General features: G+C 46.1%; 1 protein-coding gene across 6 annotated transcripts in view; it reads right to left on the bottom strand.

The window, feature by feature from the left end:
- NCOA3 (nuclear receptor coactivator 3) overlaps positions 1 to 18478 on the bottom strand; it is a 633192-nt gene that overhangs the window by 210967 nt on the left and 403747 nt on the right. For all 6 annotated transcript variants that reach the window (XM_086932604.1, XM_086932603.1, XM_086932607.1 and 3 more), the window contains one exon: positions 9367 to 9493. In XM_086932604.1, coding sequence (XP_086788730.1) covers positions 9367 to 9493 — 127 coding nt within the window. The remainder of the gene's footprint in view (positions 1 to 9366; positions 9494 to 18478) is intronic.

Below are 18478 nucleotides of genomic sequence, written 5' to 3'. Positions count from 1 at the left end.
ACCTGTGCACCAAAGATGCCAAAGTCCCATACTTTTACACAGTACCCAAAGTGCACAAAGGAATCACCCCACCTCCAGGCAGGCCAATTGTGTCAGGCATCCAATCCCTCCTGGAACCACTATCATGATTCTGTGACTTCTACCTCAATCCCCTGGTTCAGAAAACACCATCTTACATCAAGGACACGAACACCTCCTTAACATCATCAAGGACATCAGCTTCAATCCAGCCACCCAACTCCTGGTCGGATTAGACAGAGCTTATACACCAGCCTACCCCAAGACACCACCTTACAAGTACTACACGACGTCCTAATGGCGCACACCTGGGAATACCAAACACCACGAAGTTTCATCCTCGACTGCGCCACCCTTGCGCTTAGAGAAAACTATTTTTAGTATGAAGAGAAGTTTTTCCTTCAAACCAACGGAACATCCATGGGAAGCGTTTTCGCCCCCAGTGTGGCAGGACTATACGTCCACCTCTTCGAGCAGAGCCACATAGAGGCGCCCACAAACCCATTCTGTGCCAACATAAAAACTTGGCGTCGCTATATTGACGTCATCTTCATCAACTGGGAAGGGGACAAGGAGACACTTGACCTGTTCATCGCATGGATCAACAACTGTGACGCCTACCTCCGCTTCACGTGCACAAGCAGCCCAACAGAACTTGCTTTTCTGGACCTCAGTATCAAAGCAGAACAAAATGGCCCAACAACCACCACATACCGCAAACCGACGGCAAGAAACTCCCTCCTCAGGTTTGACAGCTTCCACCCCAGAGCGCTGAGGGAGAACTTACCTTTTGGACGATTTTTGCGCATCCGGCGCAACTGCAGCAACATCAAAGATTACAAATCACAATCCACCACTCTAGTTCACAAACTAGAGGACCGAGGTTACCCCACTAGGATCATCTCGAAAACACGCAAAAAGGCGCGTAACCAAAACAGAGACGCGCTCCTGGAAACCATCATAAAACCACCTGAAACACCTGTGCTAACCTGTGTAACCACATACAACACAGCATCTAACCAGGTATCCAGCATTATTCGTAAAAACTGGAAAATCATTAACTCAGGAAGCAGAAACTGGGAAAAGCCCCGCTTTGCGTACAAAAGGTCCAAGAATTTGAAGAATCAACTGGTATCTACCAGACCCAGGACCAACAATCACCCGGCAGACAATAAAATCCTGAACGCCTGGTGCCTTCCTAAACTCACTGGCCACCAACCCTGCAACAACTGCAGCGTATGTCACCTAACCTCCCCGTCCAAAACACTCTGCCTAAAAACCCGCAAAATCTGGACGCAACGCCAATTCACCAACTGCAATTCGGCCAATCTGGTGTATCTAATTACGTGCAGATGCGGCCTGAGGTACATAGGCATGACCACCAGAAAAGTTAAAACAAGAATGACCGAACACAGGAGTACCATCCGTTGTGGCAAGAACATAAGTAGATTGACTGAACATTTCCTGTCGCAGAACCACACCCCAAACGACTTCACTTGGACGGTCACTGAACATTATGACGTGACCCAGTCCAATGAGAAGACCCTCCTCATGAAGGAACATTGCTGGATACACCACCTATCCACACATACAAAGGGCCTGAACGATTCTATTCCGTGTAATTCACTCACCACCTGAGCCATAAGCCTCCCCTGTGGGATGTCCCTCTGAACCGTTTCTCTCTGTGATTTCCTACTGACCCAGTGTTTTCCCATTTGTAATCGCTCTATTCCTTTTAATAATAGTATTAGCCTAAATCAGGCCAACTTTGGTACCAAGCGCGACATTTGCGCATGCGCTAGCACCCCGCACTACTTGGAGTGCATCCCGCCCATGTGCACAGATACCGCATCCCCTCGTTCCACAGAGGGCACACAGCGCATGCACGGCAGCTACGCTATTCCCGCGCACATGCGCAGCGCTGATAGATGACTCAGCTCCCCGAGTGAGTCGGCACCTACCTTTATTTCCACCAATACCTCCAGGTGCACATCATTAAGCGGGCTATTTAAATCCAAAGAACGGCCTAGTCCAGTCATTCGGGGCACCGCAGAAGGACGACAGGTCCAAGGAGGATCCAGACCGACAATTCCGTGAGTGCAAAGCTATCGAACGCCACGATTCTGGTAAGCAGATACCTTTCTATCCTTACAGGTTGAATCCTAACCCATCCCTTTCTCAAACCACCATAGAGTCTTTTTCTCTGCCAAGTGAGCCAAGGAGGCCTTAACAGCAAGTAGCCAGTGTAAGGATAAATCGCATTACTTATCTGAAACTCACCATGCGATTCTTCGCTGTTTAGCCCACCACCAAAGAACCGGCTTTGCATTAAGATAATCCACGCCACTCATGCCGTTGGCGTGACCACCTTTTAGCCAACCCTAGGTCGTGCACTCTCCTTAGCAGTCAGCAATATGTTGTGTGCCTAGCAAATCATGCTAATTGACTCTACCCTGTACGTCTGTCTATGTCTTTAATGTTATATGTACAGTAAAGCAAGAGGGAATCCCCCTCTGACATATAACGCACCTTAGCGAGTGCGATGCATTTAACAAAACACAATCACTTAAAATTAAGTATTTATTTGCACCTTTCACATACTCATTGGTCCTGAGGAAAGCCAGTTTAAAATCAAAGGCCTGGCTGAAACATGTAGACCACACAGGACGCAGGAGGTCATAATCCGCACTCCAGCGAGTCCGTCTGCCTTTTAGCTGCTAACAGGGGCCTGGTGACTAAAGTTCATCTATTTACCCTCGGGTACCAGGCACCACTGTATAGATTTTAATCATCACATTCTCACTCACTGCACACTCAGCAAAAATACCAGCTCCGCAGTAATCTGGCGTTGAAGCACACCCGGGACACATTGGGTGTCACTGTGGTGGGCCCGATGATGAAGCATGCCACCAACTAGGTTGGTGGGTGAGGGCTTCATGATCAAACCTAATGGTTTGCCGGCACGTGTACGCAATTCTGAGTCACGTTAACCACAAACATAGCTAGTCCTTATTGATAATGATATATAATATGGGAGATCTGGACTAGCCTACCTAGTCCTCTCTTTCCTTTTTGATTTGGCAACACAGGGATGTGTGCCATGTCGACTTCACTTTCTTCTGCACCAAAACACGAAGCCTACAATGGTAGTGTGTGTGTAAAGTTACTGGGCCTCTAAGGGTGGCACAATAAGTGCTACAGATCTTCAAGGCCTTCCCTGGCCACAGAACCCTTGGTACCTATTATAAGGAACTGACATGTGGCCAGAGAGGTGCCAATTGGGGGTTCAATGTACAGTTTTGGGAAAGAGCACAGGCCCTGGGAACCTGACTGGCACGGACCCAGAACACGTAAAGTCAAAGTGGATCAGTAGTCTGGCAAAAAGTAGGGGGGTTACTGCAACAGAAACCCAGTTTCCTACATGTGGGCTTGAGGACTGACTTAGAACTATACGGCAGCACAGCTGCAACATGCAGTTAATTAGCTGGATGAAGGGAATAACTTGGAGAAACGCCTCCTTAGGGGTACGCATGGTGACAAGTCGATACCTACTTTATTAGAGGCAAGGGGACCCTAGGCATCTCCCATATGTGGTTTATTATGTTCGGGACAAAGTAGTAAGGATAATACTCAAAAGTTCGCCTTCTGTAGTAGATATACCCTTGTGGCATATTCCTCCCTTCGCCTAGACCACATCAATCACGTCCACAGAAGGGTTGAAAAGGGGGGCTTCTTAATGATCATGGCACAGTATCCCAAGAATAGTTTTATATCAATTGAGGACTCCCCCAGGGTAGCTTTGAGACTGGCCCAGGTCAGTTTCTCCAGTATGCTAAATTAGCCCACATGGCAAGGGGCTTGTGACCCTCTTTCCTGAAGACTCAATTACATTCACGGACAATGCTTCTGGCCCTACCTCGATGTGGACATCTGGTTTCTCATACATCACTTGTTGTGAGCAGATAAAACCCAAACTGAAAGTACAGGACAGATGGCAAACTCATTTAAGGGGGGGCTCACTGATAAGGAGTGGACAAGTGCCTGTGAGGGAGGGAAGACATTGTCCAGCAATGCATGCTTTAAATTGGTGCAGTACAATTATATACACATGACATACTGCACTCCAGCCAAGCTACACAGAATCTATCTGGCCGCCACCCCGAACTGCAGCACAAGTGGCCGCAACAAGGTGGACTTCTTCTACATGGTTTGGCATTGCCCAGTCATACACGCCTTTTGGGAAGTTGTTTCCCATACAATTGGTGCATACATTCATGGGTGGGCAGCTCCCATTCAGAAGCATTACATTCTTGGAGTCTTCCCAAAGGATGGGAGATGGAAACATATGAAACAAAGGTTTCTCAGGCAGGGCACAATACTGAAAAAGAAGAGCTGCAATCCACTGTGAACAAGCCCAAAAGCACCACCTGCGGGAGGCCTGGATCCAGGATCTATTATAATAGGCAGCGGCAAAAGAGTCTCCTATGCAGCAAGTTTGGAGAGATGATAGACTGGGTGAAGACCTGATAGAATGGGCAAAACTGATACAGGCCCGATCTGACACACCTTGCACACAGCCCCTATGAAAGGGGAACATTTTATGGTGATGGTAAAAATAAACGTAGGAACAATAGAGAATTGCAATAGGACACTACTAATTACACCAAGGGGCATTACCCTGGCAGAGTTCCTTTGAGAAGCAAGAGTGGTCCCACAGACAAGGGAACTACTCACTAGGTTGTGAAAAGAAGGTACCATGGGGGGAACGATTTGCTATGGGAAGGGGATGTAGGACAAGGGGATATTATATCATGAAACAGATGCTGATCTGTGCAGATGGGGTGGACTTGTTTAAAACTAGTTGATAACTAAGGAGGTTGGGTGGGAATCGAACGCCTGATATACATATACATTACAAAATCAATAGTGAAGTTGAAATTGTGTGACCCAAACAATAGTATGCATATGCTGACTGAAATTCAATTTGAGTTAATCAATTTTAAAAAGATATAAATTAGGATCAATTCAAAATGCTAACGATAACTGTGTTGCATAGGAAAGGTCAGTTTTGCAAACGGTAGTCTATCCTGTCAAAGATCACAAAGTTAAACTAAAAAACATACAGGTTCCTATAAAAAGACAAGGTAACAATCCGTAATAAGTTCCAGATAAAACAATTAAGTAAATTCAGTGTCTACAACTTCCCAAAAGGCTCAATTACGACCATTTTTAGACTGTTTTACATGGAAGTACATTGATCTGGCAGGAGCAGCATAGTTTTTGTTATCAAAATGGGGGAGGGGTTTCGGATGGGCTTATGGTAGGTCCAGCGTACTTGCCCTGCACACAGTTAAGACAAAGGTGTATGCAGTTCCTTGGTGAAGTAGTATTCAGCAGAATGATCCAAGACTGGGTTGTGCGGCCATGTAGACAGGGGTAAAAGGGGAGAAGAAACAGGGGTCAAGAAAAGAGAAGTAAGAGGAAGGAGAAAACCTTCTGTCGGAACTAGTGCCCTCACACACCCAGCAACCTAGGTGTCATGCTTCATCATATGAGCATGCTCCTCGTTCGGCCGGCGCTGCAATGCCCAATGTGCAACCTTGTAAAAGGGGCTCTTTGTCGGAGATCTTTTGTTCCTTGCTGTAAGGGTGCAGTGGGGGTGAGGGGCCTAGTAAAGTGTAGATGCGTGTTCTGTGGTTTTAAAATAGGTCAGGGATTCCAATGGTGAAATCTTTATTCTATTGGGTACCCTGCCTAAAGTAAAAAACTACGGGAGGGATATTGTATCCTGTTAACTAGGCGACAGAATATACATTCAACTCCTTGAAGGTCGACCTGTTTCTCACCTTGTTTGTCATAAGAGATCAGTGGCGATTCTTCAGGACCATGTGTGAGACAATTGTGAAATAAGACTATCTACGTAAAATGTGGTAAGAATACTATACCACTACTAGTCGTCTAGGGGAGTTCCTCCTAACGACGGGAGACCACCTGTAATAAAAAGAAAAGGGGGGGGGGAGGAAAAAACAACAATATAGCAGCTCAGTGTGAACATGTCCGATCATGGCTTGCTAACCATACAATAGTCATGGGAAAATGACAGGTCCCTGTCATAAAACATAAAATATAAGGCAATCATGTGCCGCGAACGCCACCCATTGCATAGTGGCCACATGGCGCTCACCGTGCTTAAAAAGGGGAACTAAAGGGAGAGCAGACAAACACTTCAGGTTGTGACAGTAGATGGAGCCCAATGGATGGTTTAGGAGGGGAGGACTTACCTAAAACATTGTCAGATATGGCCTCATCTGGTGCAGCGGTTTCAATAAGACACTCAAGAGTATTGATAGCACCGGCCCAACAGGGAGCATTCTCATATGATTAAGCAGGACACCTAGCTTGCTGGGTGTGTGAGAGTACTAGTTCCGAAAGGAGGTATTCTCCTTCCTCTTACTTCTCTATTCTTGACCCCTGTTTCTTTTTCCCTTTTACCCCTTTCTACATGGCCGGACAACCCAGTCTTGGATCATTCTGGTGAATACTACTTCACCAAGGAACTGCGTACACCTCTTTGTCTTAACCAGGAGCAGCATGGCACAACAGAGGAGATGGGAAGGGGTTTGGTTGTTTAAAAAATAAAAAATAAAGTGCTGCGAGGGGAAGCAAGAGATGGAGCCATACAGAACAGTGGTGGTGGGATGTAAGGGGAAAGCTGCATACAGGAGTGTAAGAAAGCATCCACTACTATAAATGGTGGGGAAAAAAGAAAACATTAGTCCCTTTATGTAGAACTGTGAAAGGATACAAGTCACCAAATCAAAAGGTTGAAAAAGAAGCTTTGTCCAAGGGGAGGTAAAAACACAGAAGGAAGAAAATCCATTCAATAAGATGCAAGCACAGGAGACTGCCAAGAACGCCAACTAGTGGTAAACAATGGGTTGACCCAAAGCCTATTGCATGGTCCACAATAAGTCTTCGACAAGAGACCGGCAGTAGTATATTGAAGACCCTATGAAGGGATGAAATGAGTGAGGTTAACAGTGTACTCCGAGAGAATGCCTGCCTCAGCAAATGAGGTTAATTGGAAGGGGCCAGCAGGTGGACTTAGTCGGAAGATACATGGTAAGCGTTACAATAAAATAGTGGGGCAGAAGATACTTCCATGAGGCAGCTTTCAGAAGAAAGTAGCAAGCAAAGCAAGGGAAATCGAGGGGGGATAAATTGGGTACAGATTGTGCTGCCTACATGGGACGCTTAGACCGAGGAGGGGTGTGAATGTAGAGAATACCTGGCTTGCAGAAACTAGATGCAAGTCAGGGGGCTCTGAGGTAGGGTTGCCTTTGGGTTAATTGGAGAGGCCAGCAAATGCTATGGGACTAAAAGAATGCCTGGGGTAGATTGAACAAGGATATCTAGGGCCCAGATTAAGTGAATATCTGGAATGGCAATTTTTAAAGTCACATGGTGACTGGGAAATGGGGCAACTGGATGAGGTCACAGAAGGAAGCCACACCCAGGGAAGGAGAAATAATCTGGGGCATATATGGACTGCTCAGTCTGAGATGCCCTGGAGGAGTTGAGGAGCAATTGGAAGTAGCAACCATGGCACCAAAGGGCTCTTAGAGTTCAACAAAGAGATAGAACGGTGACAAATGAGTAATTGAGAGCATCTTACTGCTGTACAACAGCACAGAGATTTCTGGACCATGTACTTAAAGTGGTCGGTTGTCTTCCTAACTTACGTAGCAGATGAGTGGGACCTGAACATTACAAGTCTTTTTAAGGGCTGATCTTAGGCCCCCATATCACACATGACCCCTTCATTCAGTGGAAAGCTTTTATTCAAGATCTTTCTTGAAAGGAAATAGCCTGCAGGTCCCAGAATGCAAAGTGGTGATTCGTAAAACCCATGACTGGCTAAAAGTATCACCCTGGATAGTGTGCAATGCAGCAACTCTAAATGTATGAACTACAGTCTACTGAGGCAGCTCATGCTACATTTTGCACCTCACATCATAGTCCCTCAGGGTATCTGCACACCTGCTTCTAAAAGTCCATGCAAATCTCTGGTCGCAAAGGCACATCTTCCATTAAAGTTGAACCTGTCTTCAGTGTTAAACTACAAAACATAACTCACTCCAAGAGCAGGTGTGCATGAGCTTTTTCAAGAATAAATATAAAACTGAAACATAAAATAACTTCTAATTTGATGCACATTTTGTTAGATTAAATGGATACAAATCAATTTATAACATGCCAAGATGCTGCGGTTGTACAAGTGATCAGTGGAATCTTTCATTCCTATATCCACCAGGCTGCAAATCTTGCAAACCTACTACTCAACTACAATAGATGGAAGATAGTGTCAAAAGAGGTGGATGTAGCAACTGAATAACAATGCTTGCTCTTCATATGGGGAAAACGTATTGATAACCTATGAAGCAATGAACACTGGTCTATTGGCACAAACATTGCTTAACTCCTGGGAACAGAGTTCTGATCCAAAAGTCAGCACCTCAACCCTGGGCCAATATGAACATGCTACCAAAGCTATTTAGCCAAGATGGTGGTTGTCAAATGGAGCAGCAGAAAAATGAAAAAAGGTAAATATGCACACTTTAAAGAAGTGAATTATCAGCCACTTACAGCTGCCTTCAGCCCCCACCCCTCAAAAAAATCTACAAATAGAGTAAGTCCGCAGGGAAATGGATGGGACAGCATTGGCTGAGTGTAGGATGAGATCAATGAGGGTGAAAGCGTAGAGGACGTAATGATGAACCTTGAGGCAGGACAAGAATAAAATACATAAAAATAAAAAGTAATAATAATTAAGAAATGCTTAGCAGGGAAAGGTAATGGGTGGACAGGGAGAGAAAAGTGGACAACAGTGTGTGTGTGTGTGTGTGTGTGTGTGTATATAAGGCACATGAGGGAGAGACCGAGAAAATACATCAATAGAGGTTAAAAAAGAAATGAAAAAAGTGGTCTCCACACAAGAAAAGCAATTGAATAAGAACCACTCAAACGCGAACAGCAAAGCCAACCAATGGTCCATAGCCTGCTATAACCTTTCGTATTGTAAACAATGGCTCAACAACAGACAGCTAAAAGTGGTCTTAAGACAAGATTAAAAACAGACACTTTAAGACAGCAATATGCAGTTAATAGAATGATAAAATGATGAAATACCAGAGCCTAGATTAGGATCCAATTCTAAAGTCACCAACTTAAAAATACACTCATGTAAAGGCTATATTAACAAACAGCAAATATTCTATTAACAAAATTAGAAACAAGTGTCTCATTCTTTACATCAACTCAGTGCATCAGTGTTGTTTCTGTGCCTACCTATTCGGAGCTCCTCGTGGTCCTTGCTCCATGGACAGCATTCCATCAGGCCAGGATCCTGGCGGTCTTGATGGTCCTTGTTGTCCATAAGGATTTGATCCCATACCCATATTGATCTCACTGGTCCCTGTAAAACAAGACGTTTAAATCAGAATCAACTCCTATTACTTGGTCACTATGTTTGAAAGAAAATCCATTACCAATAGATCCCACACCACTACATGGTAAGGAAAAGCTGTTCGCCTGTAATACTAGTTCTTTTCCTGAGTAATCCTCCAAGTCATAAGTATTTTTAAATATGTAATAAACTTTGTACATAGTACCTTACATACATATCTCCAGTCTGCAAAAAAGTCTAAATGACTATCACATTGAATTTTCATTTTAAAAAGAAACCAATTACATAGAAATAGGTCATAAATAAAAAAATAACTGAAAATCTTAAACAAAGTTTTTTTAAAGGGAAAAGAAACGGGAATGAGACCATGTTAGCCAAATGGCTGCATTCAAAGAGTAGTAGAGAAACCCATAACTGCTTTTAAGAACCTCATAGTACCCCAAGTATCCCATTATGCCTCACAAGTGACAGGTCAGATCATTGTTACAGCAATTATGAATCCTGGGTAAGTGATAGTTGTAACAGTTTCTGCCCAGGGAGGTGGGAGGGTTGCTTAGGACTTTGATGCAGATTCCCCTGGCAGAGAACTAGGATTACAGGTAGGCAACTTTACCTTCTCTTCCAGGGGATCCTCATCAATAGTCATAAGCTCTGAATAGAATAGCAAACCCATCCCACAGAATGCGAACATGAAATAAAAATAGCTCCCAAAATCACATGAAAAGGTTCCTCAAAAAAGTCTGTCCTACTATACAGTCTGAATCAAGACAATGTCTAGTAAAAGTATGCACAGATCTCCATGCAGCATCTTTGCATATTTCTGAAATGGGAACTTTTATAAGAAGATCTGCTGTTGTAGCCTTTCCCCTTGTGGAATGTGTTTTAGGTCGACGTGGTGAGACCTCTTAGCTACTTGATACGAGAGAAGTATACAGGATGATCATGCAACCCTCCTAGGGATATTTCGTTTTGGTGAGGCAGAGCCTGTTCTGACTGGAAAATAACTAGAAGAGGTATTTTGATTTTCTTATGTTTATAGTTTTAATATCAGGGGAGTGTAAAGACTTTTCAGCTAGTGTGGAGGAATTAGGGAAACACACTGAAAATTAGATTTGATTAACATGGAATTCTAAAACCACCTGGGAAGAAAATCTATATGAAATACTGCATATGGTTCTACAGAGCATAATGCTCGAATTTCACTCACTGCTGATGTGATGGCTACTAGGAAAGCCGCTTTCCATGTGATGTTGTAAAGAGGCTTTATGAACGGGTTCAAGTGGGGAACCCATTACTTTGGACAGAACAATGTTAAGTACTCAAGGAGATGGTAACTTTAGTGGAGGAAATACTTTAAGTCCTTCAAAGAAGTCTTTAATTACAGGTATTTTGAAGAAATACATTTGTGATGGAGATTTTCTATAGGCTATTATAGCTGCAAGATGAAATTTAATAGAAGAAAACTGCAAAACAGACCTAACCAAATGAATATGGTAGGGTATAGCCACTTCTTCCAGACACAAGATTTGATTGTGTCTGTTTTAATTTAAACCTGTTCCACTTAAAGACATAAGATTTGCTTGTGAAAGGTCTTTTAGCCTCTCTTAAAATGTCCATGGAGTCTTGTGGAAGTCCTAAATGTCAATTTTGGAAGAATTCAGGAGCTAAGCAGTTAATTTTAGTGATAGAAAGGTTGAGGTGCAGTATCTGTCCCCCAAACATGTACAGGAGATCCTGTCTGCACAGCAATCTTCTGTGGTTGTTCTAGCCGGTGAAGATACGTGAACCACCACTGAGGAAGTCATGCTGGTGCTAACATTATCATCCTGGTCTTGGACCTGAAGATTTTGAAGGTTGCTGTAGGTATGAAAGGAATTGGAGAAAATAGATACATTTCCCAAATCAATTTATTAAAAGGGCATTTCCTTTCGACCCTGGTTGGAAGAATCTGGATGCATAGTCTCTGCATGTTTTGTTGTTAGCATCCGTGAACAAATCTATTTGCGGATATCCCCAGGCTTGAACAATTTCTTAAGACAGTCATTTAGAACCCAGTCATGATTTTCCTGAAATACCAGACAGTGAATCTGCCTGTATATTCAGAACCCCTGGAAGATGAATAGCCTTTATGCTTAAGTTTCTGGATAATAACTAGTTCCATATGGCTTAGTAGTTCTTCCTTGCTTGCTCAGGTAATGCATTGCTGTTGGATTTTCTTGACGATTACGACAGAGTTAGGTGTTATTGATGGAAGAAAACATTTCGGGGCCAGACAAACCTCTCTCAATTCCAGAAACTTGATATGAAAAGTGTTTTTGTTTGACGAAATTCCTTGGGTTTGCAGGTGTTCCATATGAGAGAGGCATCTGTGACCGAGGTTTGATTTGGTAGGTTCTTATGCAATACTACTCCTGCCAAGAGGTTCTTTGGCTGTTTCCACCATGGGAGAGACTGAATTGCATCTTGTGTTCGGGTCACTTTCTTTTTCCAGTGGTCTGAGAACTCATTCCACTGGAGTTCTAGGCAATTCCTACAGATGCCTCATGCCAAGTCTTGCAAGTGGAAGTAGAAATGTGTAAGAGGCCATCAAACCTAATAGGGATGGCGAGTATAAACAAGATTGTCACATGTCAAATTGATTGACAATAACCACTCCTCCGAAGGATACACTTTTGCGGAGTGGGTATCCAGTATTGCTCGAAGGTATTTTTTTTTAACTGGGCAGGTTGTAGACTTTCTAAGGTTTGCTTGCAGACCCAGATTAGTTAATGTCTTGAGACAAAACTGGCAGTGTTTTTTTTTTAATCTCCACTGGTGACATACCCTTTATTAACCAATCGTCCACGTAAGGATAGTCAAGATCTTTTGTTTCCTTAGATGAGCTGTGACGATGGTCATACATTTTACATAAGTTTGTGGAGCTGATTTTAGTCAGCAAGGTAAGACCTTGTATTGATAATGATGAGATCCTACTGTGAATTGAAGGAATCTTCTATTCTTTGCTAATACTGAAATGGGAAAGTAGGCATCTTGGAAGCGTATTGAACACATCCAGTCTCCTTGAAATAGTTGTGGATAAATCTGATGTAATATCAACATTCTGATTTTGTCTTTACTGGTTTATTACTCTAAGATCTAAAATGGGTCTAAATTCTTCTTTTGTTCCTTTCTTTCGCACCAAAAAATATGGGGCATAAATCCCCAATCCTCCACAGCACGCTTCTGCACTAGAATGTTGAATTCTTTTTGCAGTAGGTCTTTCTGAAAAAAAATGTTTTGATTGGTGGATATATCACACGTTGGCTCTGGCTTATTTTTTATCCCTAGGTAGCATAGATATTATAAACGCAGTACTAAAGTATATTTTAACTGTACTCAGTATTCATAGCAAATATTAGACTATGGCTTTGCTTTTATTAATTAGTGCTCGTATGGATATGTATTTTTTAATGTCTATTATTCAGCATGGAAATTAATTAGATTATGGCTAAATTGAGTAAAATAAAGTATCTGATGATAATGATGACTGATGAAATCAAGGTCTGGTGGCTTAGTGGACTAATGCGTTGAAGGAAAGTGAGTTTCTGTTGCAGTGACCACACCACTTTTGGCCAGATTTCATAATGCCCTTTGAATTTATGTGCCCTGAATCACTGCCAATACGGTTCCAAGGACCTCTATTCTTTCCCAAAACGGTACCTTTGTACCTCCAATTGGCACCTCTCTGGCCACATGTAGGTCCGTTGTAAAAGGTACCACGGGTACCAAGGTCACTGTGATCAGGGAAGGCCACTAAGGCGGCGGGTTTTGGTACAGAGGAAAGTGAAAAGTCGACAGCACACAAATGTGTGCTATACCTGCAGCCCACAGCCTGTGGGGTAGGTGAGACACCCCTCTAGCTGGTGAGGGTACAGTTGCATGAGCAGTGTACCCCTACAGTGTCCAAGTCCATTCTCAGACATTGTAAGTGAAGTAAAACCATAGAGTATAGGGTCTGGGAGTTTGTCATTATTAGCTCCACAGCACTAACGGCTTTACTGAATTCTGGGAAGACTGGTAGCAAACGTCTCAGCATAATAAACCCATAGTGATGCCAGTGTAGGATTTATTATACAATGCAGTCAGAGGGCCTCCCAGAGATGCCCCCTGAAAAAAAAACAGTCTCTGGTGGGTTCCCTGGCTAGTAGACCCCAGCCTGCCACCACAAGACAAGTTTCTGGACCCCTGGGGTGGTAACCTTTGCTCCCTGGGCTCAGAAACACAGGCTTTCCTGGGTGGAGGTGTTCACACCTCCACCAGATCAGGAAGAGCCAAACGTGGCGGGGCTTTTGGGGGGCGCTAGAGGGCGCACTGCGGAATGGCTGGCTAGCTTGTCAGCTCCGCCGGACGGTCGCGCGCCTAGCGGCCCTTAACCCCTTGGAACCCCACGGAAAAATGCGGCGATTGTAAATATGGGCATCGGAAGGTGAGGCCGACATCCCACGTCAATACTGAGAGGCATTTTGTGCGGGGAAAGGTAGATCCAGCCCGAAACTCGGACTCCAGGCTGCAGCATCGCCAAAATGGCCGCTCCGGGCACCTGGCGGATCGGCGCATACCAAGGCTCCTGATGCAGCGAGACAACGGAGCACACCCGGCGCCACTTGGTAAGTGGCCATTGACCACCAGCGCGACAATTGCGAGGCTCGAGTAAGCCCCCAAGACACAGCGCCGCAACAGATAGGCGTGCGTTCCACCGCGGACAAGATGGCGGCGCCCGTGAAACGCACCAGGATGGAGGCGGCGGCGGACTTTCCCGCCGGTCGAACTCCCCCCATGATCTGCCTGTGAAGAACGCGCACATGACCCGGCAGCAGAGGGAGGTTCCCGGCGCTTACCAGTGTGCGTGCCTCGCATCGACCAACACTCAGGGCGCTGACAGCAGGACAACGCAGGGGGCCGACAGTGTGTCAGCCACGGAGGTCAGCAGACAGACCAGCTAACATACGAAGGCGCCTGAACTCTGAACGCAGAAACACATAGGCATTGGCATAACGCCGGCTCCACCACCAACACGGGGACTGCCCCCCCCCCACAGCGGGATGTGTGACTGTGCAATACTGCCCTTGTAGTGCCTCAACGGCCCAGACAACGACACCGCCTACCGTGCATGACGGAGGTGACCTGGTTGGGCGCCAACTTGCATCCAGGCGCTAGGTAGCCAATAGATGACCACACGAACGGCCAGGGGGGGTGCTGCAGTGACAGTGCCTCGTGCCATCTCCACAGCTAGCGCAACATCGGGCAGCAGCCCAAAATCAGCAGAGCTACACCCGTCCAAACAGCACCCTGAAATGGGGAAACCGGACCGGAATCAAACTAAGCTCCAGTTTGAAAAGCGGAACCAGGGTAAGACTAACGCAACTGACCCGGAGGTGGAGGGGGGCCGGGACTCAACAGAGGGTGCAGGCATGGAGTCAGTTCTAAGGGCGATACAGCAAAGTTTGCAGGAAATGCACGGAAAATTCGACAACGTGATACAAAGGGTCGACAACATGGCGGCGAAAATCGAACAACACGACGGACGCCTCACGGAGGCAGAGCAGCGGATCTCGAGGCTGGAAGATGACCAGAAAACCACGACCAAGACCTGTGCTGGCCTGGAAAAAACAGTGGAACACCTACGAGCGAGGGTTGAGGACCAGGAAGCCAGGTCCAGGCGCAACAACGTACGGATTTCGGGCCTGCCGGAATCCACAAACACAGGGAAGATGGAGACTTATGTAGAAACCCTGCTGCAAGAAATCTTTGGAACCGACAAACTATCTTCAGTGTTCCTGGTGGAACGCGCGCATCGATCGCTGGCGCCTGTGCCAAAACCCGGAGCTACCCCGCGCATGATCATTGCCCGCATGCTAAATTACAGGGACAGGGACACGGTCTTAAGGCTGGCACGGGAGATGGGGAAAATAACGCACCAGGGGAACACGCTAGAGTTTTACCCAGACCACACTATGGCGGTGCAACAAGCTAGGAAGGAATTCGCTCCTGTCCAGAAGAAGCTCAGAGAACTTGGCCTGGAATACGCCATGCTATATCCGGCGAAACTCAAAGTCATCACCGGCGGGAAACCTGTCATACTACAAACGGTGCAGGCGGCACAGGAATATATCAAGCAACACGGCAAGAGGAGAAAACAGCACGACAGAAATGAACCAACCAGTGACGTGGAATGAGCGAGAAAGAACACTAACCAACAAGACGGAATTACGGACTTCGCCAATGAGTTGCGGCTAACTAAAAACATTTTGGCCCGTGAACAATCACATGGACCATATTGGCCGCAATGGTGGCGACGGCTGTACGGGACTGGCGCTTACGGACAAAATGTAAGTAGGGCCCCTGTGGCTGAGGTCCCGTGGAAGTGTTACTTAAGTTGTGAGTATGCGAAACGATGTTATAATCATGGAGGGACGGGGTGGCCGGCTACCAGAATGTGGGGCGGCGGGCAGGTAGCCATGGCCATGACCGGCCTGGTGGCACAACTGATCTATGAGCAGGGGACGTTGCACATGTTACATGGCGTAGCCCACGTGTGCACTGGAACTAGAGACGTGGGGGAGTCTGGAGTAATTGAGATATAGCACTGCAGAGATGCTAACTATGTTTAGTGGGTGACAAGGGGTTGGGGGATGTCACAATCAAGCTATACTCTAAAACGCACACTTGCGACTGTCCACATCCACTATGTGGGTGGAGATGTGTGAACCTGGTGACACCCCCAGGCGGGTGTACCCCGTACTTTGTTGGTCACAGAAGTTACTGTTAAAGTTAAAGTTGACTCAGGGATGGCTTTGGCAAAGTTTGGGCGCTAAAGTGGGTGGGGGGAGGGTGGGGGGATCAGAATCTAACCGACTGCAACCTCTGTATCTGAGAAGCATGGCGAGCTCCTTGGGTATGTGCTGGCATGTACATAATGTTTGCAATCAGCGAAAGACGTTGTCAATGTTTCAAGATGTACGCTATGGCACCATACACGCAGGGTATAACAAGCAGATTGGCCATCTGCAGTGTACAAATCATCACCGAATACATGCTCATGTCACGTAGTAACACGCTGAAAATTCTAACGTGGAATGTAAGGGGCCTAGGAAACCCAAAGAAGATCCGGCGACTATTTGCATACTTTGATAGATTGCGAATTAACATTGTTTTCTTGCAGGAAACGCACTTAGACCGAGACAGCACCTCCGCACTGGGGGATAGATGGGCTGAGACAGTGGTTCACTCTAGCTACTCCACATATTCGAGAGGTGTGAGCATATTAATCAGGAAGGGTACGGGCTTTGAGGTCACAGATGTGCACAGAGACACAGACGGGCGAAGCATAATGCTAGCAGGCAGACTTAGACGACAGCAGATTTTATTGGTGAACACATATGGCCCAAATATGGATGACCCGGGGTTTTTTAGCAAGGTCTGGCACAACATCGCAAACATGCAGGCACCTCATGTATTGTGGGGAGGGGATTTTAATGTAACATTGCAGGACACTCTAGACAGAGCAGCACACACTTTAGAACAACATGGTAATGCCAGGGCTATGGTGAAAGACGTGATGGAGGATCTACGTTTGGTAGATCTCTGGCGGGTTCGCAACCCAGGGGTGGCAACAGCGACGCACAAACGCAGCGAACAACAGTTGGTCCAGAATAGACTACTGGCTGGGCACACAAGAAGTACTCACATGGGTTGTGGATACTGCACACTTACCACGTACACTGTCAGACCACAGTCCGGTACTTTTGGAAGTCGATATCCCACACTACGACCCACCACCCTTCACCTGGCGATTTAACGCAGCCTCATTGAAAGACCCAGTGTACGCCTCCACTATACATAAGGCGATAGGGGACTACTTTGATCTTAACGGCCCAACAACGGAAGACCCAGGTCTGCTGTGGGAGGCCTTCAAGGCTACCATCCGGGGAGTCTGCCTCAGTACGGCCTCGGGCATCCTAAAGGATATCAGACACCAATTGCACACAAGGGAACAAGCCATTCAAGCGCTAGAACAATCCTATACACAGACGGGAGACACCAAACTCTTGGGGGATATCCAGTCACTATTGACGGAACATGCTAAATTTGCAACGGACGAGCTGAACTATGTCACTAAAAGAGCCACTGCGAGGAGGTATGGAGAGGGAGGTAGACCTGGCAGGGAGCTGGCCGCAAAGATATGCGCAGGCAAAGTACCGCATACTGTCACATCCATAACCACTAGCACCGGGGAGAAGGTCACGGACACCAAGGGTATACTGCGAGCGTTCATGGACACATATGGCACACTATACGAGGCGCACCCCTCGCCGTCACAACCTGACTTACTGAAATACATGGAAGATATTGAAATGGCGTGGTTAGCGGATGGACATAGGAAATACCTAGAACGCCCCATAACTATAGAGGAAGTCACGGACACCATCAGGCGCCTACCCAACAACAAAGCACCGGGGCCGGATGGCTTTGTAGCGGAATTTTATAAGGCATACGTGGACCTCCTTGCGCCGCACTTAGTACGGATGTACGGGATGGCACATGAGGCCCAGAAACTGCCAGCTTCACTAAGGGAAGCCCTGCTCATCACGCTTCTAAAACCAGGCAAAGACGCTAATAAATGCGATTCCTACCGTCCTTTATCCTTGTTAAATGTGGATACCAAAATCATAGCTAGTCTGCTGGCGGACAGGCTAAAGCCACTTATGCCACTGTTAATTAGACCCGACCAGTCAGGATTCATTCCAGACAGGGCCACCACACACAACACCCGGACACTGTTCGCATTGGCGCATTATCTGGCTCCGGAAACGAAGGCTGTGGCAGTGCTCCTAGATGCTGCTAAAGCATTCGACACAATAGGCTGGCCCTTCATACACGCGGTACTGGTGCGCATGGGATTCCCCTGGATATTTCGAGGGTGGATAGCGATGCTCTACACAGACTTGAAAGCAC

This window comes from Lissotriton vulgaris, chromosome 7 (genome assembly GCF_964263255.1).
Source record: "Lissotriton vulgaris chromosome 7, aLisVul1.2, whole genome shotgun sequence".
NCBI lineage: Eukaryota > Metazoa > Chordata > Amphibia > Caudata > Salamandridae > Lissotriton > Lissotriton vulgaris.
This window is presented reverse-complemented; position numbering and strand designations above follow the sequence as displayed.